We start from the raw sequence: 26,727 nt of genomic DNA on the forward strand, positions 1-26,727 counted from the left end.
CACCAAATTGATCAGAAAATGCACTCAAAAGTTACAGCTGTTTGAATATTTACATACCATTTTTGTATGGACAGCAGCCAAAATTGTATGGAGACTTATATGGATGAACCAATCACACAAAATAGTTTATTTTGTCATAGGGAAGGCGCCCACAAAATTTGAGAAAAATAAAAAAATACAAATAAAATCCATTTCTGGTTTTGGTAGAGAATTGCTCACCATTCAAAGAACTTTGATGCAAGAATCCACAATTTAGCACAATAATCATGAAATTTGTTTTACAGATAATGTCTAGATATAATAAAATATTCTGAATCCAATCTTTATCCAATGACACTTTGAATTACTAATTCCGATACATATTTTATCTACTTTTATCAAAAAATGTCGAAAAAAAATCAGTCTGTTTTTTCAAGTTCTAACTTATTTTTTGGAAAAATCTCTGAACCTTCCAGATACACTAATTTGGGAGCAACATTTGAAAACGGTGGATAAGCATTTTGACAGCTGGAACTATTTTAGAAATTCAAAGACAATGGGATTTTTCACTAAAATCGAAGTGTTAAACAAAACCTGGTTTCTCAACTAATCTTTCGACACGGTGCAATCCAATTTTTTAAAGTTATCAGTTAAATTATGTATATGTAATTTGTAGCGGGCAAAACTACAAAAAAATCAAGTAAACATTCTACGAACGTGCAGATGAACAATCTCAAGCATTTTTGAAGTTGATAATTCGTAAATTGCAAACGAATCGGTCGTAAAACTGTGGACCTATTGCAAACTAAGATTTAATAATTTCAACCCAACTTGAGAGTGAAAAGTGATGTCACGCATTGCGTATGTGGTTGTTGCATCATCGAGCTCGATGCTCTACGACGCACCCGACAACAATATCAAGTTCGATCCATTCCGCGGATCTCCGCTCACGCTCGTTCAGGGAGTTATCCAGCCGCCGCCGAACGCAGTTCCCTTTAAACTGGTCTTCGGGTGCATAAGACATTTTTTTTAAACTTTTCAGAACCTTGACTTCGCGCGCGCGCGCGCGCGGAGAAATGCTCACCACTGAAAAACAACTCCAAAACAGAGAGCAACCCAATGCAACTCCGCAGAGAAGAGAGCGCGAGAGAATCATCGATCGCGAAGCGACGATCATCAGCCGCCGTCAATGATTGCTCACGATCGTTGCCGCCAGCGGCGGCCAGATTCGACTCAGCCGCCGAACTTGAACTCCGGCGCGCTCGCAAGAACGAAGAAATTGCAGCAGCACCGTCGTCTCGATACCGGTTTTGGAGAAACGCAAAGAAACTGTTTATGTGCAATTCGTTCGCGGCACGATGCACAACACTCGCGGAGAGCGGGAGCGGGTTTAGTTTTTGGGAGAGCGAGAGAGAGAGGAACGCGATCGCGTACGATTCTGCCGAAGTGGCCGTGGTGCGGCCTGGACCGCCTGTCAGTCAGGAAATGGCTCGTCGACCGAAAGGGTGGTCGGCGCTGATGCTGGCGGTAACGATTGTTACGCTCAGCCTGGTGAGCTTAGTGAATCGGTGTTCTGGAGCAACAGCGGCCGCAGCGGTACCAAGTAACGGCGGCGGTAACTCGGGCGAACTCGACGATGATCTGAGCGCGGCGGAAAGCAGAAATTATCGCGGCGATGCGTTGAATATCCCAAAGTTTGGGGATCGGTTGGCGCCCCGGAATCGGCCTCACGTGGAAGATGCGATCGCGGGTGGCGGTGGTGGTTCTCCCGTGGGAGGACCGGCTGCTGCTGCCGGTAGTAGTGGCAATAGTGCGAGTGGTTCTAGTGGTTCCAACAAGTTCCGGCGACAACCGGCCGGGCTGACATATCGAAACGCGGGAAGATTCGGTGTCGCAAGTGCCAACAGTGGTGGTGGTGTTGCAAGTGGCAGCAATCACGAAGAGTTGCATACGCTGGTCAACCATGACCATGATATCAAGCGAAGTGATGTGCTAGTGGCTAGTGTAACGCAGAATCTGGAGGATCCGAACGCGGCTGTGGGCAGTGACTACTACACGGGTCCTGACGAAGAAGAAGATGAGCTAGAAGAAGAACACGACCATCCGGTGGCCGATGATGATGGTGAAGAGTTTGAAGATGACGAAGAAACGGCTGACGGGGAAGAAGAGGAAGTTGAAGAAGAACAGCAACACTTTGAAGATGTGCAAGCGCGTAACGCCGTGAAGAGTGACGAACCGCAGCACGTGCTGCTGGATAACAACAGTTTGGCTGCGCTGCTGAATGTCAGCAGTAACGCGTCGTCGGCACAAGCGCATCGGCTGGAAATGTCCACCGAGTTTTTCGTAGTGCCATCGACGACATCGCCGGCATCTCGCGGGGGCTCGACGACACTGCGTTCCGGTGGTGTGATCTTTGCGGCACGTAATCCGACGAGTCAGCACAACAGTAATAGTAACAGTAACCACAAGCTGAACGTGACTCCGCCGACGATCGTCGCGACTAGCTACCCTAGTGGCCTGCGGAAGGAACCCTGGGTGGTGCCGGTTTTGGTGCTAGCATCGCTGTCGATGATCATGATGGCTGCGTTCGAGATCTTCGTCCTGTGCAAAGCCTGGCGAACTTCCCCAAGCCGGCGTCATCTCTTCCTAGGTCAAATGCTCCTTCTCGGGCTGTTTGCCTGTTCCGGACTGGCGGCGGTCCTTACCATCAACCCTACAATCCTATCCTGCGCCACGATGCGCTTTGGCGCTGGCGTTGCCTTTGCCCTCGTGTTTGCCTCCCTCCTGGTCAAATGCGTCTTCCTCATAAGCCTCAACGGTGGAGTCTACCTCCCCGCCCCCTATCAAGGACTCCTCCTACTCTTCGCCGTCCTCATCCAGGTCGCCGTAGGCGCTCAATGGCTCCTAACCTCCCCACCAAGCGTTGACCAGGTTCCGATCTCCCCCGGAACCGCAATCTCCAGCCGCTATCACCTTCTCCTCACCGCCAACGACCTCAACCCTCCGAACCCAACCATCCCCCTCTGTCACACGACCTTCTCCGAGCTCCTCCTGTCGCTCATCTACGTGGTCTTCCTGATCATCTTCGTCGCGATCCTAGCCATCAAATCGCGCGGCATCCGGGACAACTACCGGGAGGCCACCTACATCGGCCTTGCCGTGGGCGGCATCATCCCCATCTGGCTGGGCTGGACCCTGTGCGGACTGGCCGTGGCCGACCGCCACCGGGACGCCTGCCTAGCGTTTGGCCTGGTGGCAACCGCCTCCACCGTGTTCCTGGTGATGTTTATGCCCAAAGGTCGCCAGCTGGCCGCCATGGGCAAGGAGGGCCTGTACGTGGAAGATCGCGAAGAGCGCTTCAGCTCGCTGAGTCGGGCCGGATCCGGATATTCGCCGTCCTTCTTTCACTTCAAGCCGATCAAGTACGGCGTGATGGGCGCCTCGCCGACGCTGCAGACCACGAACGGGACCGTCGTGGGGACGACGACGACCTCCAAGCACCAGGCGGTGGCGACGCTGGGGGGAGGTGAGTGAATGATTTTTTTTTTCTTGTTTTTGCTTATTTTGGGAGATTATTTTGTTCAAGTGTAAATAAGAGTGTGTGTTGCGGTTAGCTTAATGTTTTGTGTGTGTTTATGTTTATTGTTATTGTTTGGTTATTTAGAACAGTGGTTTTTAAAGACAATTCTGCGACTATGGAAAGCCTTCTTGGTCCACACTGAGAATAGACTAGAAGTGAGCTGTGAAGAAAAAATGTAAGTGTTTTTCAATCTAGAAGAAATTTACAGGCAAACAATTACAGTCGTTTTGAAACTCGTTTTAGTGTGTTTTTTTGTATATTCAAATGAGTGGAAAAAATTAATTTTTACTGAAAAAACGGAATTGCCAATTATCAGAAAAATATACTTAAATTGCCTGAAGTTATTGCCATCAAAATTTACGAAATGGTTAGTTCTTATAAATTGAATTTTCTTTAAAAAGCTAAACATAAAACGGAGCCAAAATTTCAGTAATAATTTCTCAGCTTTTTGAATAAATTAATATGAATGCAGTGTGAAATAGCTGATAAAAGGAAAACTATAGAAGGGAAAAAAGCCTTTTGCATTTTTAAATGTTTTCTGCCTTGTTTATTTCTTTATCTAGTTATTTTTAAGGTTAAGTTTTTTCCAAGAATTATTTTAAATTTACTTATGTTCAATTATGACATTTCCTACGATTTTTTGCGTACTTTAAAAAAATTCTATTTTTTCAAGAATTCATCTAAATACTAAAGTCGTTAGCCTTTTGTCTACGCACTCAAAACATGATTTATGTAGTCTATTACTTCAAAATCTTGGATTTTCTTCATTAGATAGTTGGTTATGGATGATTTAAAATATAAAAATTCTGTGAAATCAAAATTTTCTGATTTCATTAACAGGAAAATATTTGTTTTTAAAAAATGTGTGCCATTTTGTGTTGTTTCGAATCATTCTGAATGTTTACGATTTTTTTGATAATTCCATTTTTTTTCTGAGCATATTGAAATACCATTCTTTATTTTTAGAGTAGCTCTTTGCCTTATTTTGTAAAAGTTGTTGAACAAATATGGTGAAAGCGAAACTTATAATTTAGTCGTAGTTTATTTTTTATACTAATTTAAACGTTTTTATCTTTTTCAAATCTCAATCGCTCAAGATCAAAAATTTAATAATTTTTTCAAAAACGACTTGTATTGTTAAGTTTTTGATGCATTGTTTGTTTTTTTTTATTATAACTTATGATTTCAAAATTTTGATTGTAAAATTGGTTAATTTCTGTGAAACGTTTTAATGAACAGTTTTACAAAATAAGTTGTTTAAATAGTGAGCAAATTAGATGGAATTGGAGGAACGAGTGCTTAACCTGTCATACCTTCGAGATTTTTCCCTAGATTAATTTAAACTAATTTAGAAAAGTATTCTAAAAAAATGCAATTGAGATTGAGTCGTGAATTGAAATTTATTAAATCATTATAAAGATAAATTTATGTATAAACAGAAAATCAATTCCTCTGACGCTTTCAAGCCATTGATAATCTTTGAAAAGCTAAATCAGTAATCGATCCGTCAATATAATTTTAATGTTTTGCTAAAGTTCGAGGGAGATGCAAAAAAGAAAACATTTCAAAAAATCGAACTTGATTTTCATAAATTTAAATCAGCAAGTTTCACAAAATTTAACAGTTATGATATTGTAGAATAATGCCAAATATCAATGCACTCATGAAAAATATTCAAGTTTTAGATCTGTGATCCTAAAGTAAGAAGTTGGTAAAAAACCAAAAAGTGCCATTTGATTTAAAAATGCATATTTAAACGTTTTGCAATACATTCTCAATAGTTTGAAATATACTGTTCTTGATTTTTCAACAAAAAATATTGTTGAGTCTTTTTTAGCCTCTCACATTTTTGGGGTAAATTTTGAAAAGGTGGGGATAAAAAATTAATAAAAATTCCATCAGCCTTACTGCTTCAAAAACATGAGTGCTCCAAATCTGTATTATTTAATTTTTTAATCTGTGATTTAATGAATCAAAAATTCAAAAGATTTTTTAAGCAAAATAAATAGATAAACTCTCAATGTATATTTTGAGCATAGTATTCTTTCTTAAATTACATATTTTATTAATTCCATGGCCCCTTAACTGATGCAAACTCATGCTAAGTGAATTCCATCATCACTCCTTCCCTTCAGTAGAACACTTCTGCCAAACTCTCAGATTATCCCGCCAGCCAGCAGTGGCTGCCACTCATAAATATCCTCCTCCTGTGCTTATTTTTCTTTCCTCACTCACTCGTTGATCCTTTTAAGGCCCTAATATGCTTATCTCGATAACATTATCAAGTTTCGCTCGATCAAGACAGGCCCTCTCTTCCATCCAACTTGCTCTCGAACGCGAAAAAGGTGTTAGTTTACAAGAACCCCCCAAAGAAGTCCCGGCGACGAAGCAACTAGTCAGCAGTTAGTCAGTCGGACGGACCGAGTGCGCTGGCCGGGAATAACAAATTAGTTGGGAGCCCGCCAGCAAAAGCACTTTGGTGCCTTTGGTGGCCAGAACGGAGAACAAGTTCTTATCGCGGGGTTTTCTTCACTTTCGCACCAAACTCCAACTTCGGAGACCTCACCGAGGTTGGGGCTCCAAGTCCCCGCGGTCCAGTGGGGTCTCTCACCACCAACTGGAATCAATTAATCTTTGGGAGAGTAGCCGAAGGCACTGTTGAAAATTTCGGGTTATTTAAAATATTGTGCAAAGTTGTTTTCAATAAACTTTTTTGGGAAAATTTCGAAATCTCTCAATAAATTTCATTTATTAATTTTTATGGTCAACTTAAAAAAACAAACATTCTCTTGAAGGGGAGCATCCTTTCCAGAATGGTGCGATGGCTTGTTTGAACCTGATAACAATTATGCTCATCCCGAAGAGTTCAACAAACTCGGGGTTGCCAGAAGGAATTTGCGAGCAATCAGATTGCGCAATGCAAAAAAAGAAGGGCCGCGCGAACAAATTGTGCGATCTAATAAAATCAGCGAAAATTACGCCAATACCAATTATCATAATGAGTGCGCATTAAGCACCATTCATTACGTGGAGATTTTTTTTTTATTTTGCTCATCGAGTCTAATTTTGACAAGGTGATCGGGGGAAGGGTCACGAGGTTGTGAGGTGGATCTCGGTGTATCTTTTGCTGAGGGAATTTCCCACTGGGCAGACAAGAACTGGAACGCTGGAAAATATTGTTCTGGTTTTTGCCCTCCCTTGGCAATTGGGAGGGGAACGGTGCCTTGGTAGGAGACATTTTGGAAGAATATTTTAGATTTTTAATGCCAAAATCAATTAGAATTTTATTTCAAGTTTTTGTCCCTCCACCTCCAAAATATCATCATAAATGAGGGCTTTTTTATTATAATACATAGAAAAAAATGATTCATCAGAAAATGGTGACAGATATTGTGTCAAAAAAATGATTAATTTTACCTCAGAAAATGATGAATTTTCATCTGTTTTAGATGCATATTCATCAGGATCACGTTTTTACACATTTTTATGTAATATTACTGAAAAAAAGAGGTAATATTTACCCTATCAAATTTTCAACATTCCAAAATTCAACCTTTTTTCTGTGTAGAAATTGTTATTTTAAAACTTAAAGATCAAATGTAAATTATTCAGAATACATTACATAACACTTATTTATGCACTTTTATTCAAATAAAACTTTTTAATCTTTTTACAAATTTAGAATTTTGGGACCAAAGTTCTGTACAAAACATAAGAGTTTAGGTAAACAACATTTCCATAAATTCATTGATATTTTTGCATTTTTTTTTTGTTAAGGCCTAACTGTAATGATTTTTTAACGCATTTTGTAATACTTTTCGTACCAAAACTCTAAAAATCATTCTAGAAATTTGAAATTTAGTTTATGTTAATTTTTTTCCTCTCGACGTTGACCATCAGCATAAACTTTACGTGAAATTTGTACCGGTCTTACTTGACTTAAATAAAATAAATAACTCAGAATAAAAAAAAAAAAAAAATTCAGCTAATTAACAATAATAATAATCTGGAAGAATTTACGTTTCATTAACATTGTCTTTATTTTTTCAAAGGTATTTACTTCTAACTGTAACTCAATTACGGAAGTGTAGGGCTAAAATATAGTGAACATTATTTTTGTTTCTTTTTTCATTTATTTGTTTGTTCTTTGAAATTACTTAAAACATGGAAAATTTAGACATCACAATTGCTCATAATCGATTATTGTATTTTTTTAAAGATATTTTTTTTGATAATAAAAAATATGTAAAACTCAACCATCGAATTCAACAAACATCCAAAATTTGTCTTTTTGTTTTGTGCTTTTTTACTTTATTTGAGCTATACTTTTTTTGTTGATCAAAATGTTTAACCATTTTTCAACTGTACTCATTTTTTTAAGTGCAGCAAAAATATACTTAAGAAATAACAGCTATTTTACTCGCACCATAAAAAGCTTCAAAATTAAATTTTCTTACAACCTTGCACACATTGCGTAGGGATGTTTTGAGCATTTTTTGGATTGTTTTAGTTTTTGCCTTCAATTTTTCGATAAATAAAAGGTGAAACGGTAAGGCCATCTTGACACTCGAGTTTTTAAAAGCAGTTTTAGGGACAATGCCGTAACTTAGGCAAGTTCGGTGTGTTTTGCTGACGATAAATATAACGAGAGCATGCAATCTGTCGGGTTCTAAAATTCAGTTCAGTTTATAGAAGTTTTTTCAAGAATTGGCGTCCCGTTTCACCTTAATTTTCATTGTGAAAGAAATTCTGCTAAAAAATGTGTTCAATATTTGAGTTTTGACCCTACTATGTTATAACATTTGTAGACATTAGCCTTGTTAAACATTTTTGAAATATTTCGAGCTTCGTTTAACTGGTCTAGAAATTTTTATTTCGTCCATTGAAGTTTCCAGAAAAGTATGGATTATCATAAAGCAAATCAAATAAAAGCAAACCTATAGTTTTCTGTTAATTTAGGAGACCTTGTATTCAACGCAATCAAAAGAGACCAACTAAAATTACTGAAAGAAATTTTAGAATATTTTCATTGTAAGAAAGGCATCAAGCAAAACGGTCTAAAATATAATTGACACTTCCGATTAACGTCAAATTTGTTGAAGAAGCTCGTTCGTGGTCTGGACAAAAAGACAATTTTGTAAATGAATCTTTAACATTACCAAAGCGTTTTTGGATTTTTGGGGACATATTGGGCAAAATGGACTATTTTAACTATTCATAAAATTAATTGCAAACTTGTTCACGCCAGAATTTCCTGTCATAATTATCAAAAACTGATAACTTTTCTATCATATTTGCATTAGGCTGGTACAAATTTTATAAAAAGTTGTTGTCCCTCGGCTCTGGTCGAGGTCGAAAAAAATCTTAATTTCCATTATCAAGGCTGATTTAAAAAAAAAATACGCAAAGGGTATCAAAAAAAAAATCCTATGAAAAAATGTTTTCTAAAACTTTTAAGTCTTTAACCGATGTGTGGCCAAAAAAATCAAAATTTGTAATATGCTTTTATAAAAAGCTTTGGTACTTAGTTTACAAGTTTGTTCAAGAAAATTTCAATTTTAGTCAATAATTATTTTAAATTGTTTAGACAATTTGTTTGGAAAGATTTATTGAATAATAAATAGTTATTGAATAATCAATGTAAAAAGTGTTCATCGCTGATTTGAAATTTTCTTGTATTCAAGGTTGGACGTTGGAATTTTGGTAGACATGTACTTCGAAAACATCTTTTTGTGCGTTGTTGGATGGGTATTTGAAGAATCGTATTTTTTATGATCTCGCGACATTGATTCGAGGTATAGATGCTTGAGAGAATTTTATTGAATTTTTTGAGGTTACTTTCTGTACATTATTTTATGGGTATTAGGAAAGATTTAATGATTTTTTTATGAAATTTTTATGAAGGAATATTTTGTGGTCCAATTTGAAGAACATGAGATATTTAAATATTAGTACAGTCGACTCTCTGGTTGTCAATATCCAAGGGACCGTCGAGGAAGAGAATCATCAGCTTACAGAACGATGCAAAATGAAGACTCGATTGAAAATATTTTTTCTTGATACCCAGCTATGGGAGAGAATCATGGCAACGTCCATCAAACAAAAACAAACTAATGTCAAACACCCTTCAAAGCTTCGTTTCGCCAAGAAAAATGTCTATGCAAGCCATGAGAAAGTGAAATTATTGACAACCGGAAGAGATTTTTGAAGCAAACAGAATCCAAGGGACCGTCGAGGAAGAGATCCTTCAAGCAAGGGAAAATATCGAGGAATGAAGATAACTGAAGTATGCAGATTGAAGGGATTGAAGAATTCATCGATAGATGGAGAATTATTGATATCGAGAAGATCGACAGCTAGAGAGTCGATTGTAGAATTTGAGAATCGGTTCGATGTATAATAGATAGGATTACTTTTTTGTACATTTTAATAAGAATTCTTGAGGATTTTTAAAACGAACTAAAATTCCGAACTAAAATTTTTAAATCTAAAATTTTCGAACCTTAATTTTTACCTTAGAAAATTATGCAAATCCTTATCAGCAAAAAAAAATCCCAAATGTTAACATCGCTTCCACCTGTGTCGATGATCTGCAAGTCAGTCCCTCGCCCCGTTCGACAGCAAACATCGCAGAAAATTCACCACGAACGTGCGCACGCTTCCCTATAATTTCGAATCAAAACTTTTAAGTCTTTAACCGATCTGTGGCCAAAAAAATCAAAATTTGTAAAATGCTTTTATAAAAAGCTTCGGTACATAGTTTACAAGTTTGTTCAAGAAACTTTCAATTTTAGTCAATAATTATTTTAAATAGTTTGGACAATTTGTTTGGAAAGATTTATTGAATAATAAATAGTTATTGAATAATCAATGTAAAAAGTGTTCATCGCTGATTTGAAATTTTCTTGCATTCAAGGTTGGACGTTGGAATTTTGATAGACATTTACTTCGAAAACATCTTTTTGTGCGTTGTTGGATGGGTATTTGAAGAATCGTATTTTTTATGATCTCGCGACATTGATTCGAGGTATAGATGCTTGAGAGAATTTTATTGAATTTTTTGAGGTTACTTTCTGTACATTATTTTATGGGTATTAGGAAAGATTTAATGATTTTTTTATGAAATTTTTATGAAGGAATATTTTGTGGTCCAATTTGAAGAACATGAGATATTTAAATATTAGTACAGTCGACTCTCTGGTTGTCAATATCCAAGGGACCGTCGAGGAAGAGAATCATCAGCTTACAGAACGATGCAAAATGAAGACTCGATTGAAAATATTTTTTCTTGATACCCAGCTATGGGAGAGAATCATGGCAACGTCCATCAAACAAAAACAAACTAATGTCAAACACCCTTCAAAGCTTCGTTTCGCCAAGAAAAATGTCTATGCAAGCCATGAGAAAGTGAAATTATTGACAACCGGAAGAGATTTTTGAAGCAAACAGAATCCAAGGGACCGTCGAGGAAGAGATCCTTCAAGCAAGGGAAAATATCGAGGAATGAAGATAACTGAAGTATGCAGATTGAAGGGATTGAAGAATTCATCGATAGATGGAGAATTATTGATATCGAGAAGATCGACAGCTAGAGAGTCGATTGTAGAATTTGAGAATCGGTTCGATGTATAATAGATAGGATTACTTTTTTGTACATTTTAATAAGAATTCTTGAGGATTTTTAAAACGAACTAAAATTCTGAACTAAAATTTTTAAATCTAAAATTTTCGAACCTTAATTTTTACCTTAGAAAATCATGCAAATCCTTATCAGCAAAAAAAAATCCCAAATGTTAACATCGCTTCCACCTGTGTCGATGATCTGCAAGTCAGTCCCTCGCCCCGTTCGACAGCAAACATCGCAGAAAATTCACCACGAACGCGCGCACGCTTCCCTATAATTTCGAATCAATACAATCAGTTTCGATTAAACTTTATGTGGCTGATGTTGTTGTTGTGGCCGTTTCGGTTCTAAAGTTGCTTGCTTGTTTTTTTTTCTGCTCCGACCTTAAGAACTCTGCGCGATGATGACGAGTTCTTCCACTGGCTCTGTTGAAGGTGTTCGGGGGGTGGGTCCGATTCGGAATGGTACCTGTTATTTTCTTGCCATAATTTTCCAAATTTAATTATACCCCGAGCAGACACCGTGGAGTTCTACGGTGAGTGGGGATGGGGAGTTGGGTAACAGGGCGGAGATGTTAACCCTTAAGGGTTTGGAGGCCAAAAAATCACATTTTGAAGATTTGACGTTTCGGCCCACTAAGAATCTTCATCAGGGTGATGAAAATCCCCCTTCACGTTTTGTTGAGTTGTACTCAATAAAATTTGTTCAAAATAACGCAAACCTAGTAACTCAAGGGTTCAGAACCAATCGAACGAGGAGGATCTCTAATGAAATCGTCCGCAGTTCTTCGCGCGCTGATGATGACCACAAAACTTGACCGCATATATGCAAAAGCCTAGCCTCCGAGCTCCGAATCGGGCCAAGTTTTTGGGGGAAAGATCAAGACCAAATGCGAGAGCGCACGCAATAATTGGCGCAAAATTTTACGAATTATTTTAATTTTGGCGCGGCTTCTGCACGGAGCTGAAAGCCTGGAGGTGCCTTTTTTGGATGTGGGGGGGAGGTTGCTCAACGAGTGTATTGGAAATGGGTTCACACATCCGAAGAGCTTCGATGAAAAGATGGACCAAGCGGTTGTTTGTGCGGATTGACGTTTGAAAGAGAGGAGGCTCTTGGATTTCGATGTAGATCAACTGGGGTGATGAGTTTGTGCGGTTAATTGTGGCTAGAGAAGTGAGGCAATTTTTTGAACCATTTTTGGAATTTTGACACTGACCTAGATGTCTGAGGTTATCTGGTTTTTTTGAGGATTAATTTCAAAGATTATTTCAACTTTTTTAGTGGTTTAATCCAATTTGGGTCATCGACTTTGAATGCTCGCTGAAGTTGTTCAACCCGATCATTCAACAAGCGTTTAACGAGCAGTCAAATTTATTGACCAATCAAATGCTAGATTGTTACTCTAAATTAAATTCCAATCTTGCAAGACCAAATTCTTCAACCTAACTCAACTCGCTAACTGTAAACCTTCCATTCATGTTGCATCGTCAACGGTGAAGCCAAAAGGGACTTCCAAAATGCAATGATTTAACACTCATTTCCGTTGATTTATTGCCGCCAGGTCTCGTGATCGATTTCGTGGGGGGCCACCACGCACCGCGGTTCAATGACATTGTGTTCCGAAAAAATTCTGGCTTCCTCCATCGAGCTTTCGGCTTATTTTTGACCCTTCGTAGGTGGCATGCAGCTGAAGAGCAATGCAATGTGTGGTTTGTCATCAAATGATGCACACAATTGTAAAAAAGATTATTACAGAAGACTGTTATGTTCTTATGAAACCTAATTGACATTTATAGAAAATATCAAAACAAAATTCTTCTAAAATTCACGAAGGTTTTTTTTTCGTTTTTTCGCTTCAGCTTCAGCTTACAAAAGCAGCTCAAATTCTTGAGCCCACCCTCAAACCAAAATCAGTCACATTGGAAAGCTCTTATTTTTCCTTCGATCCACGCCGCCAACAATTTCGCTCAGCTCCAAAACCAACTGAAGCGATGAGAACTTTCTATCTCGCGCAACCGTTGCAAACAGCACTAGCAAAAGTAGCTGAAAAAATCCACTCTCACCACCCACACGAAATAGTCCACCATCCATAAAGTTTTGTCGATGATTTTGTTACACCAAACGTTTCACTAAGCATAACCACCAGGACCGTTTCGTTCAATTTGGCTTGGCATATCGGTGTTGCTGCAGCGAATGTTGAGCATCGGCAGCGCTTGATAACACAGTACGGTTGCGGCTTGCGTGCGAAAGCCCACTTATGGACGGGGGCTTAGCCGCATCTACTAAACTGGCGGCTCATGTGTTGAGCGGGTTCGCTGGAAAATTGAGAATTCTTTAGTTTTGTTTGTGCAATTTCATTTCAGTAAAACGAGGAAATGCGAAATACATTTTAAAGATCTCAGTATTTAAAAACTGAAGCCCAAAATAAAATATTTTTTAAGCAAGACGAAACAAAGTTAAATTCTATTACTCCATCGTTAACATCACAATTCGAAATGATATTGATTTCTTCGTTCAATCAACAATGATGAAAAAAGATAAAAATGTAGAAAATTTTCTCAACTCCCTTAAATTTTTTTTAGGGATTTTGCCTTATTCTAAACTTAAGGTCAAGAGATGCCTTTTTTGGTCTCTTCAAACAGATTCAGCCTCTTAAAGTTTAAATTTGGTGACAAATGAGTTTTTCTCAGTCTCATTAAAGTAACCGTCACATTAAACTCGCACTATCTAGGAAACTATTAGTAATTTTCAGTGCTGGTTTACCGAGTTGGATAAATACGACGAGTGCTGAAAAAATCAAGTTTTGCAACGAGTTGCTTACAACAATTTTTGCAATTCCGAAAAAACGCTTATTTAATGGAATTTTATGTCAAACATTCATGTGTTAAGTAAATTCATCGTTCAAAACAAAACAATATTGAAAAATGTTACTTTTCGATACCAGTGCTGAAAAGTTCAACTTTTCAGCACCCAAAGTAGAACTTTTCAGCACTGTTATTGAAAGGTATTAATTTTCCATTCTGTTATTTTTGGTAGGAAAAAGTAGGCCGTTTCGTTTTTCGAGAAGGGCAGGAAAAGTTGACAGTTTCACAGTGGAATTGCAAAAAGGATTTTTTTGCAATTCCGTTGTGAAACTGTCAACTTCTGGAAAAACGAAACGGCCTACTTTTCCCTACCAAAAATAAGAGAATGGAAAATTAATACTTTTTAATAGCAGTGCTGAAAAGTTCTACTGTTCAGCACTGAAATAAGTGCTGAAAAGTTGAACTTTTTAACACCTAAGTCGAAAAGTAACATTTTTCAATATTTTTTTGTTTCGAACGGGGAATTTACTAAACCCATGGATAATAGAAATAAAATTTCATTCAAAAAACGTTTTTCAGCATTGCAAAAAAATTTGTAAGCAACATGATTTTTTCAACTTGTTGCATAAACTACTATTATGCAACTTGTTGCATTAACTACTATTTTATGAGCTTTTATTTGCTTTTTTCTATATAAATAGTTTTGAAATTTTCCGATTTGCTAGACATTTGAAAAAAGTTAAAAATTAGTTTCTAATTCATTTTAAAATGTTTAGCTTGACTCTAATTTTTTAAAATTATTTTAATAAAACAGACCAGAATATTTCACAAAAGTTTCATTTTTCAACATAGAAAATCAAATTTTCCTAGGTATTGCGAGTTGAAAAATTAGGATTTAATAGACATGGTGACAAACTTAATAGTCACGAAAATTGAACCAGCAGCGTCAACAATGTCATCAAAAGAAAATTATAGAAAAGTTTCTCAGCTTTTTGAAAAAAAATTTTCATGGTTGTTTTCCCTGATCGATGTTTATTGAATAAACTGAACATTTTTCGAAAAAAGTCACCTGAAAGTGAGGTAAGCTTTATGAAAAAAAAAATGAATTTTCGATGGCGAATTTGCGTCTTAAAATTATTTTTCAAGTTTGTTTAAAATGGTTTCGATATTTTTTCAAAAATAATAATTCAAAAAAAAATATGTCTCTTTTACCAGTTTTTGCAGTCTTTTTAAACTCTAGCACGGAAGATGCCTTTTGTATCAAAAAAATAATTAAAATTGCAGAGATATATTTTAGGAATTTAAACATAAATGGTAAAAATAATCTTTTTTTTCGATGTATCTTTTTTATTCTGAATAGTCCTCATCATTACCTACAACTAAGCCGAAGACACCAAATCTATCCGAATTTTTTTTTCTCAAGATACATTTTTTTAAACATAACATGACCAGCCAGTTGAATTTTACGGACCCTTGTATACAGAAACTAATTATGCAAAATGAATTCTTTTGACACGGAGAATGCATGCACAAAATTTCAACCAAATCAAAAAATACTTATTTAAAAAACTCGAAAAAAGCGAAATGATGGAAAATTGTTTCATACCATTTTAATGTGCAATTCCATTCTTCACCATACAATATCACAAAAAAGAGGCCATTATTTTTTTACGTTTTGAAAAATGTTATTTCAAAAAAACATTTGCAATTTTACAACAGAAAATTGAGACATTTTCAGTTGTTACACATTGATTCAGGTAAAATTACATGAATAAGTGGTATTACTAAACCTTTTATTTATTATTTTGAAATTATTTCGAAATAATGACACCCTCTAAAAATTTCTAAATATTTCTAAGGGAGTCATTATAAGAGTAAGACAAAGGTATCTGTCAAGTGTATTATTTTGGTTTCATCAACTCCTAAATAATTTGCATTTTATTAATTTTCAAACAAGCTGTTTCCATGAAGCGTTTCTTGCTGCTTTCACTTTTTATTGAAAAATGTATTCTCAATGTTTTTTTTATATAAGTTAAATAATAATCATAAGAAAATGTTTGAAAATGATTGATTTGTTGATTATTGAGTTTTCCTAAACCTTTATTTTATTTTCTTTTGATGCAACACCGTTAATTTTTTAGTAACGGTTTTCAGTCCAAAGTTGAAAAACTATTTAAAATAATAATTAAAATTCAAGTCAATTAAGTATATTAACTTAAATTTTATATGATAAGAAAAAAACAAAATTTCAAGAAAAACTTTTGGAAAATCTAAATTTAGTTATCTACATTACTGAACCTTGCAAAAATGTCGGGAATTATTTTTGAAAATCTTTATATCGACTTGGTTCCGGGTTCGATTCCCATCAGCTCCCAACGAGAATGTTTAGAACACAGAAATTTTAAATTATGAATATGAACGATAAACCAAAGTCGCTCGAGGTGGGGTTCGATCCCTCGTCGTTTGGATTGGTAAGCAAAAATGCTAACCACTAGGCCATGACGACTTGGTGAGCATAGTCTGGAATTAGGAATACTGTTACAACCAACCCGCAACGCCTTTCAAGGTGTATCCTAGGGTTCTACCTCTCCTACTAACATTGAGTCCAAAACCTCCCTACAAACATCTATACCACTAAGGTGACGTAGGGGTTCTTGCGGACTTTTTTACTAACGATCCGTCCCATTCTTGAGGATAGCTTGGACCCGGCCAGGACCCCCTTATGCCCTGGGTAGAATTACACTCTCATCAAAAGATGAAGACATGGTATCTCCCGTGTTGGATTATTGTTCCGGATGAGGGTACAATACAGCCACACCAAACAGTAAGATAAGCGTTGTGGACTTTACATTGGACTTGAAATCATTCAAATTTGTCAAATTTACATAAAAAGAACAATTTTTCCAAAAAAATATTGAATTGATGGTAGTTTGTTTTTTTTAACATTTACGGATCACAACCAAATTTCTTTAGCGATCATGAATATTTTGCCAAAAATGTTATAGTTCTAAATTCATTGCTAATCAAAGTTTTTGTCCCTTGGCTCTGGCCGAGTTCGTGGGGGGAGGGATGGGTAAAAATGTAAGATTTTGATGAAAATTGCTTTTTATTTTAAAAATGAACATTTGTATTAATGTTAGTAATATTTTTTTTATTATAAAGCAATTTTTATCAAAATCATAAAATATACGATTTTGTTATACTAAAGGCAGTTAATTTTAAATGCAAATGAGTTTTCACAGGGAATTTTTAAATTTAGCCATTTTTAATTATCTAATATGTCTAAGGCTACCAACTGTACGGATTTTTTCCTTACCATACGGATTTTCGAACGTCTTCGCGGATTTTTAACAGGCCGGAATTTTTTGGGGAATTTTACGCATAATACGGTTTTGTACGGAATTTTAACAACTTTTTAATCATTGAATTGCTTTTTTGATTTGGTCGATGCTTTCGTTATCTAGAATTTTCTATTTTCCTGTGAGTCTGATTTAAAAAGGGAGAGTTTTCCGGGGTTTCCTCAATTCAAACTTGATTATCAATAATTCTAAAGTTTTTGAACTATTGTCTTTCATATGTTGATAGGACATTTAAAAAAACTCTAGAAATGTTCTTTTAGAATTTCCTTACTAAATATATTTATCCATTTCCAAAGACTTTCTAAAACTTGTGAAAACATTTGAACATTTGAAGGTCCTATAAACTGTTGTGTTTCACATGTTATAGGTGAACAGCATCTAATTCCAGCGTGCCTCTAATGTTGCCATATCACTTTGGCATTCAATTACAGCTCATTAAAAGCGTCTTCGACTGAAATCGAGTGATAAATAGCTAAATAGGAAGTGAGCAACCAGGTTTCTATCAAAAGTTTTGTAAAATAAGTTGTTTAAATCGTGAAAATCAGCAAATTGGATGGAGATAGGAGCGAGAGCTTAATCTGCTTAACATACGAGAATTTCCCCTAGGACCTTTTCAATGAAAAAAAAAACTCGGATACGGATTTTTGCTCAGCAAGAGTTGGTAGCCTTAAATATGTTTATATGTTGGCACTGAAATGACACAAGGTTTTAGAACAAAATAGGTTTTTTTTTTTAAACAAACCATTTTCAGTATAAATAATTTAGTTTCACCATCGCTTATATACTCCAAATTTGCTGTTTTTCGAAGAAATTTGGTTTCAAGATTGTATTATCGATTTAAACTGAGCGAATCTTTTGACAGGTCTTAAAATTTAGAAAAGTTAAAAAAAAATCAGAAAAGTTAGGAGTTTGATAAAAATATTCTTTTTTTTTAAACAATTTTATTCCTTCAAATTTAATCAATTCCATTCTTATTGATGATCGCTGCCTTTTTAGAGAATTTCTCCACACTTCATATAGTACAAGGCTTAGCTAGCGAAGAAGCGACTTCTCTGCCCCTTACAACGGTCCCGTGTGCGCTCTAGCTCTAATCATCACCATTATATCTGCGCTCAAAAAGTGCAGAGACTTGGAGCTTGAAGCCGGTAGCTACCGAGCTACAAATAACCAAGTGCTGGGCAATTAATTGCATCCAACACTCTCCTCCACAACAAGTAACACAAGGCAGAAGAGTTGCTGCTGTTGTTGCAGCAGCTCTCGCGGTACACGAAAAAGTGAAACATACGAAACGAAACAAAAAAAAACTGTTTCAACAACAAAACAAGACTCCCTCCTACACCCAAACAGTTGAAGGCAGCTTCCACGGGGCGAATACCGCCAGATCTCGGAACAATCGAAGCGCGCATACCTTTGAAACACAGAAATTCAGCCATTTCTCGACTCGGAACTTGGTTGCGATCGTCGAGAGATGAAATCATTTCAGCCTTTTTTGCTTCTTCTGCTCGAAGAAGCTGCTGTTGTTCGTGGCTTGAAGTGGCGGTTGTTTTCGCTTTTCTTCCAAAGTCGTTTGTTGTGTATTGGCGGGGAGGAACATTATTGTGAAAATAACACTAGAAGTACACGTCAAACTTGAGCAGGCTGTAACAGCAGACTCGAGCTGTTGGGCGGTAAAACACTTTCTTGTGGCTGTCGAGAGTTTTTGGAAGTTGTTTTATTATGAAAGCTTACAATAATCATCATTATAATTTTGTTTTAATCAAAAATAATACAAAATTGGCACAGTCCTGCGATACAAAGAAAATTTATGTGTGATTGAACAAAATACTCCAAACCTATTTGTTTTCCCCGTCAAGTGATAAACTCTGCAGCATGTTTCTGCTCAAGTCTCGAGCTCAAGAAGTTAAGAAAAATAATGAAAAACCCATAAATTTGCCATTGTTGACTCTGCAGCAACCATTTCCACTGGCACTAAGCCTGCTGACTAACAAAGTTGCCCCACAAAAAAAAGTGGGCGACCCTTCGACTTGGTACTCCAGTTGAGTCACATGTTCTGAAGGAGAGGAGGTGTGGGTGGAGAGGACACGATGTTGGAAACGCCCACGCCACCACCACCAGGTTCGCAGCCAGAAGCGTTCGTATTTCACTTTCTGGACCTTGTGTGGAATTCCAAGTCACGAGCCGGGCAGAATCAATTCCACAAGTCCAAGTGCACCGCACTGATAAGCCGTTCTAATTAAAAGTTATGGTTTCCGCGGAAAAGGGACATGACGTTGCCGGCGAAAAAAAAACCCATGTGCGCGCAATAAAAGCTAGTAAACATGACATCTAAATCAACCGACCGCCGTGGTGTTGCACTTAATCCACATGATGGTACCTTAATTAAATTTATCCTTTTGCTTGCACCAGGGCAGAGCGAACCACAATAGCCACCAGTCATATGTCATTTTTCATAAGTGTGGTGTGCGCACGCGGGCAAACTTGGGCCGGCCCCATAAAGTGCAAGATTATGTCTTTGCCGTTCCGGACTCAATTGTGTGCATCAGCTTCCAAGCCGGACTGCATTCTCTGTGATAATCTCTACGGAGCACGGCTTTTCTGCGGCTCTCCTGGACTGTTCTCGAGGAAAACTGAAGTTAAAATTTTGCTTCAAAGTTTATTAAACTAAATTAATATGCTTTTTAACAATACATTGTTTTTCAAACAGTATTGACCAATGTTACACTTTAAAATAAGATTATTCAGTTCTGGATTTGGCACAATTTCATCATGATCATTCAGTTAATGTATCAAACCGACTAAAAATTAAAACGTTTCATATGAATTAGGGAAGAAAAATATAAAAATTATAAATAAAAACATCGCATCAAGTTTAAATAATAATTTATTAAAAAGTTGAAAGTTTTACAACAAATCAATTGAATACTGTTCACCCTTTCTTTTTCTTTGATTCAATTAAGAATCACAAAATCGTTTTTTTTACGGCCCAATTTTTTTTTTGAAGGACTTTATTTTTCGCTTGTTAAGGAGGTCATTTTGAGCAATTTTTGTTCTACGAAAAACTTTGCTTCTTTTGTTTTTCTTGTTTTATTTTTAGTATTTTTATTTGCATTTTTCTTGTATGGTTTATGTTTGTTCTTGGTAGTATTTGGCCTATTCTACAGTTTGCCTATCTATTTTTTTTCATGTTTTTACAGTCATTTTTTCAATTTTTTGCTTGTTTTTTTACATTTTCTGCTATAACATGGCACCATTATCATAAAAATTGATTTGATGGAGAAGCTTGATTTTGAGTCGGAGCCAAAAGCTAACCCTATACCTTTCTTTAGTAAGAAAAGCAAAAATTGTAAAAAATACGTAGAGGCATAGTCTGGGACACTACAAAAATTACTGTATACTTTTTTTAATTAAAATATAGGAAATGTTAGTAAAAAACACAGCCAAAGTAGACCCAAAAAAAAATGTTTTTTTTTGAAACGTTGGCAAATTAACATTAAGCAAAAAAAAAAAACTTCCAACCATTTTTAATAATTTTAAGACTTCTTCTTTCCAATGGTAATTAAAGATCCAACATTGGTTGAAAAATGGATTTTTGGCGATTTTTTAAATTGAAGCCCGTCTTAAGTCGAGGTTGGATTGTAGAGAGTTAAATTTTTTGACTGCCTTTAAAAATATATTACTGAATCCTAAAATGGTGCCTTTTTCATATTTATATATAAAATTCATTTTAATTTAAAACTCATCATATTTTGGAAATGGAAACAACACAAAATAAAAAAAAACATAAATAATAATTTCAAACAGCTTCTATTTTTACAAGGCCTTCGGATAATCGAAGCTGTACTGTAATCTCACAAATCATATGTTTGAATTTTCAAATATTTTTAGAATCTCAATGGTGAAAAATCTGTTACTGAAGTTGAATTTTTGAAAAGTTGTGATTTTTGAGAAAAAGTTGAAAATTTGTCATACAAAATTTAAAAAAAATCATTTTTAGATGCACAATCAATCCTTCAATCAAAAATGACTTATCACATTTCATGAGAAAATGCACCATTTTCAAGTTATAAGCATTTCAAAGTGTTTTTTTTTTATCAAATGTTCAGTTTTTGACAGTTTAAACATACTTTATAAAGGAAATATACCTCTAAAAAAAATAAAAGTCACAGTGTGTCACTTATTTAGCCCTCACTTTTCTATTTGTGATGTCTCAGAAACTAAATTATCAAAAAACAACAAATTCGATGAAAATGTAAGCCACAGTCTGTTTAATAGAAAAGTGTTAATCTGGGAATATTCACAACCCCCATCAATTTATCTCTTGAGCAGTTCTCTAGGATTTCGGTCATTCGATTTTTTTTTGTATTTTTTAATCCGACTGAAACTTTTTTGGTGGCTTCGGTATGCCCAAAGAAGCCATTTTGCATCATAAGTTTGTCCATATAATTTTCCATACAAATTAGGCAGCTGTCCATACAAAAATGATATGTGAAAATTTAAAAATCTGTATCTTTTGAAGGAATTTTTTGATCGATTTGGTGTCTTCGGCAAAGTTGTAGGTATGGATATGGACTACACTGGAAAAAAATGATACAGGGTAAAAAAAATTTGGTGATTTTTTTATTTAACTTTTTATCACTAAAACTTGATTTGCAAAAAAACACTATTTTAAATTTATTTTATTTTTTGATATGTTTTAGAGGACATAAAATGCCAACTTTTCAGAAATTTTCAGGTTGTGCAAAAAAATCTTTGAACGAGTTATTAATTTTTTAATCAATACTGATTTTTTCAAAAAATCGAAAATTGGTCGCAAAAATTTTTCAACTTCATTTTTCGATGTAAAATCAAATTTGCAATCGAAAAGTACTTTAGTAAAATTTTGATAAAGTGCACCGTTTTCAAGATAAATCCATATTTAGGTGACTTTTTTGAAAATAGTCGCAGTTTTTCATTTTTTTTAAATTAGTGCACATGTTTGCACACTTTTGGAAAAAATATTTTTGAAAAGCTGAGAAAATTCTTTATATTTTGCTTCTTCGGACTTTGTTGATACGATCTTTAGTTGCTGAGATATTGCAATGCAAAGGTTTAAAAACAGGAAAATTGATGTTTTTTAAGTCTCACCCAAACAGCCCATCATTTTTCAATGTCGATATCTCAGCAACTAATGGTCCGATTTTCAATGTTAATATATGAAACATTTGTAAAATTTTCCGATCTTTTCGAAAACAATATTTTCAAAATTTTCAATTCAAGACTAACATTTTAAAAGGGCGTAATATTGAATGTTTGGCCCTTAAAGTGATTAGTTTATGCTTTTTGAAACAAATAGTACATATTTTGTTATACAAAATTCGTTGTTTTATAGTTTCAAATTTAACTATGACTTCGTTGTGTTGAGTGAAAAGAATGATGAAATTAAATGCAATTAAATCAATTTTGCATGTCATAAAGTTAATACTTTATGATTTTGCCAAGTTTCTGAAATTTGTCTGCGTAGAAATGGCAATTTTCTAAAATTTCTCCACCAACTCACACATCAGTTGAACTGACCCCTATTCGATTTTCGTGAAACATTGCTCTATTGGTTAATTTTGGTCTCTGATTACGAATCTGAGGTTCATTTCATGATACCTGGTAACAGTGGGGCGGTACGACCCCTTTAATATTTTTTGATTCTTACTAAGACATGTTTTTCTGTGAATTTTAGCTCGAAACCTTGAAGAGATAGAAATTTGGTGTCAAAGAGAATTTTGTGTAAAATCAGACGCGCGATTTGATGGCTTTCAGAAAATTCCGAAAAAAACGTATTTTTTATCAATTTTATTTTATTTTTTATTGTTGGAGATTTGTTAGCAAAATAAAAAAAACGAATTAAATACAATACGGAGCTTGGTAAAGAGGTGGCCAAAGTACATCAAAAAGTGATTTTCAACAAATTTGGAAAAAAATCTAAAGATAATCAACCTTAATTGGGAAAACATTGATGAATAAGATTATTTCAATACTCTCAAAATGTCACATTTTTCTCAATGAAAATTAATTTAAATCGAAACACGAACTGCATTCGGCTTCTGTAGACGATTTTACACTAAAAACAGTTAAAATTAGTTTTCAAATTACAAGTTTTAAGTTTGAGAATTAAAAATGTTTTAAGATTAATAATTATTTTCGGTAGAACAAGTTTATTAGTGAACTTGGAAAATTTATGATTCATGCTATAAAATTGATTTTGGTGGCATTCGAAATTGATATTTTTATGGAAAAATTAATATCTAATGATTTTTTATATTAAACATGGAACGTTCTATTTACTTGATCTAAAATGTATAAACACTTTATTAAAAAGTTAATATACTTATTCTAACAAACACTTAATTGTAATTTATTTCAGAAAAATCAAACCTTACTGAGGGTCAATTTGACGTTATTAATTCAATTTGCAAATGTGCAGGCAGAAATTTGTGAGAAACACAGTGGCTGTTAAAGTCACCCCGGTTTGTAAAATAACAATTTTTTAAGAAACTATTGTTTAAAGCACTATTGAAAAAAACGTGTTTTTCAATGTCACCCCAGTTTACGGTACTTTAAGAATCTGCAATAATCCTCTCACGAAGTTGGCAGAGAATTATCCTTATTAAACTTGATGATGATTTTTGATATGGGATTGAAGTATGCAGTTTGCTTAAAAATATTCTTGTTTTACTTATAGAATCTGATCAGTAGTGCGGTGCCTGTGTGTACGCGCAGTCCTGTTTTTTCGTGTTATTTTCCGTCTCTTTTGTGTCGCTGTTCGAGTGCATGGGGTGATTGGCTATTATAATTAAATAATGGCATCAGTAGTGTGGCTTTTCGGGACGCGCAGTTCTGTTTTTTTACCTTCTTTTTTTTCATTGTTTTTTTTTTTCACTCGCGTTCGTTGGCCGATGAGTTTTTTTGTGTTGTTCTCTATTTGTAGTTTTCTATAAAAACGTACCTGTTTTTATGAGACTAGCAAGTCGTATTGCTGGATTAAGCCCTTTCTATATCATTGATGATTGGAAGGCACGCCGTCGAATATTTTTAAGGCTTATGATAGAAAATCATTTCAATAAATGAAGCCCTTCCTACATCACCGTTGATCGGAAGGCACGCCGACGGAGAATTTCTGGAGAATCGCGGTCGAATTAATACTATATTTAAATCCCTAGATAGCTATCTTTCCGCAGCCGGCTGCCTAAGATTTTTAAAATTTCAACCGATAAACAAATTGCTTATGGTCGCATCACCTACCACAGTGAATCCTGACCTCATACCCATCTTACTAACCCCTCAAAACTCATGTGATACTTTGTCGGAGACGCAGTCGATTTGGCGGTCCCATCACTCAAGTATCGGACTAACATTCCCATCCACTTTCCCGTGTCTTACCTCTGGTCGTGGCCGGCGTCGGTATTGATCAGTATGATAGGGACCTTTGAAAATTGCGAAGGGGTGATGATTGGTTCCTACTTTTCATCTGTGGTCCACGGAGCAATGTTTGGGGGTCCTGGTCAATAACGAAGTAGCAGCTACGGATAGACACCAATGCTATGCTATGCTATGCTAATATTCTTGTTTTACTTATAGAATCTGTTTAGAACAGGGGTGCTCAAAGTTTTTGGAGGCCGGGCCAAATTTGGAGCTCAAAGGATGTTTCGGGCCAAATTAACAAAATAAATGATTTAAAAAAAATCAATTACGTTGAAGTTTTTTGATATTTCAGTTATTTTTAGAAAATTTTCGTGAATTAAAAATAACAGGAATTACAAAATGACCCTTTTTCCCTTTTTTCACAGTATTGTTGATTTTTTGTTTTAGGAATTAGAAAAAAATAGTTGAATGTACTTTTGTTTTCATTATCATATTTTGTATATTACGGCGTTATTTTATTTTTATTAGTCTATCATCGTAATCATTATTTCCAATGAAAATAAGATTCGACAAAAAAAAGCGAAAAACACGTATTTATCGAATATTCACTAAACCAAATTATTTTTAAATACACCCGAATCTGCTCAAAATTATTATTAAAGCTGAGCAAGCATTATTAATCAATTTCAGCTAATTGCACTAAAATTTCCATTGACATTTTGAAGTTTTTGAAAAAAAAAAAACAATTATCTCAGATTTCTACCTAAGTCAAATTTGAACGTTTTATAAAAAATTGTTGATGAAGGTTGGATGAAAGTTTTGACGATATTTTCTAGTTTCACTCACATCGAAGCGTTTGAAATTGTTTTGATTATTAATATTATTGAACAAAATATTTGTGTCGTTAAATGGGGATCCAAATATTAATACATCATTAATTTTTACTAACTAAAAAAAATATTAAGCATAAATCACTTTAGAAGTGGTCAACGGGCCATTTTACATGATCATTAAAAATGGGTCTGCGGGCCACAAAAAATCACATCGCGGGCCACGTTTGGCCCGCGGGCCATACTTTGGTCCCCGGGCAGACGGTAATAACAAAATTCATGTCTTTTCAATAACAGATTTTGTTAAAATAACGTAAACTGTTATTGAATATTCTTGCAAATAAATTTTTGAAGAAATAATAATAACAATTTCTGTTATTTTAACAAACAATGTTATTGGAATGATATTAAATTGAAAATGTGGAATAAGATAATAATAACAGTTTAAGTTATGTTTTTCCATTTCATTGTATAATAACATGAATCGTTATTGGTTTGATATTCCATTCGAAATGTGAAATAAGATGATAATAACAGTTTAAGTTATGTTTTTCCATTTTATTGTATAATAACAGGAACTGTTATTGGTTTGATATTCTATTGGGAATGATGAATAAGACGAAAATAAGATTTTAAGTTATGTTTTTCAAACCCGCCCGAGCAGAAGGTCGTAACAGAACCGTAACAAAAAAAAAATAAAACATTTAGTTTTTTGTTTCAAAATAATTACATAATCTGTTAAATTGAGAATATAAAATTTGGGAAGTATCAAAATATATTCTTCAGTTGTTAGTTTTAATCAAAATCATATTTCGTAATTTTTATGATGTTCATGAACTTAGTCGATTTTTTTTAAATGCCATTTTATTTCCTTAGGCAGCTGCAAATATTTTTTTAAGTTCAAGTCACTCGACTCTCACCAAAATCAAGGGAAGGGCAAAACATATAAAAAATAAAATTAGAAACCATGGTTTGTACATTTTAATGCAAAAACTGTTTCAAAAACATTTTCTATTAGTCCAGTGTTTTTGCAATTATTAGTTTAAAAAAAATCTTAGTATTAATGAAATGTTTTTCGCCAATAATTTATTTTGCAGTCCTGTAGTAGGTACATGGGGATTTTACAAAAAATCTAATTATTTTTTAAACAAGTTTAACA

General features: G+C 35.0%; 1 protein-coding gene across 2 annotated transcripts in view; it reads left to right on the top strand.

The window, feature by feature from the left end:
• The first annotated feature begins 1,441 nt into the window (after window positions 1-1,441).
• LOC120421847 (uncharacterized) overlaps window positions 1,442-26,727 on the top strand; it is a 172,277-nt gene continuing 146,991 nt past the window's right edge. For both annotated transcript variants that reach the window (XM_052707699.1, XM_052707700.1), the window contains exon 1: window positions 1,442-3,505. In XM_052707699.1, the coding sequence (XP_052563659.1) occupies window positions 1,465-3,505 (2,041 nt within the window). In that variant the 5' untranslated portion in view covers window positions 1,442-1,464. The remainder of the gene's footprint in view (window positions 3,506-26,727) is intronic.

This window comes from Culex pipiens, chromosome 2, assembly GCF_016801865.2.
Source record: "Culex pipiens pallens isolate TS chromosome 2, TS_CPP_V2, whole genome shotgun sequence".
NCBI classification, from domain to species: Eukaryota; Metazoa; Arthropoda; class Insecta; order Diptera; family Culicidae; genus Culex; species Culex pipiens.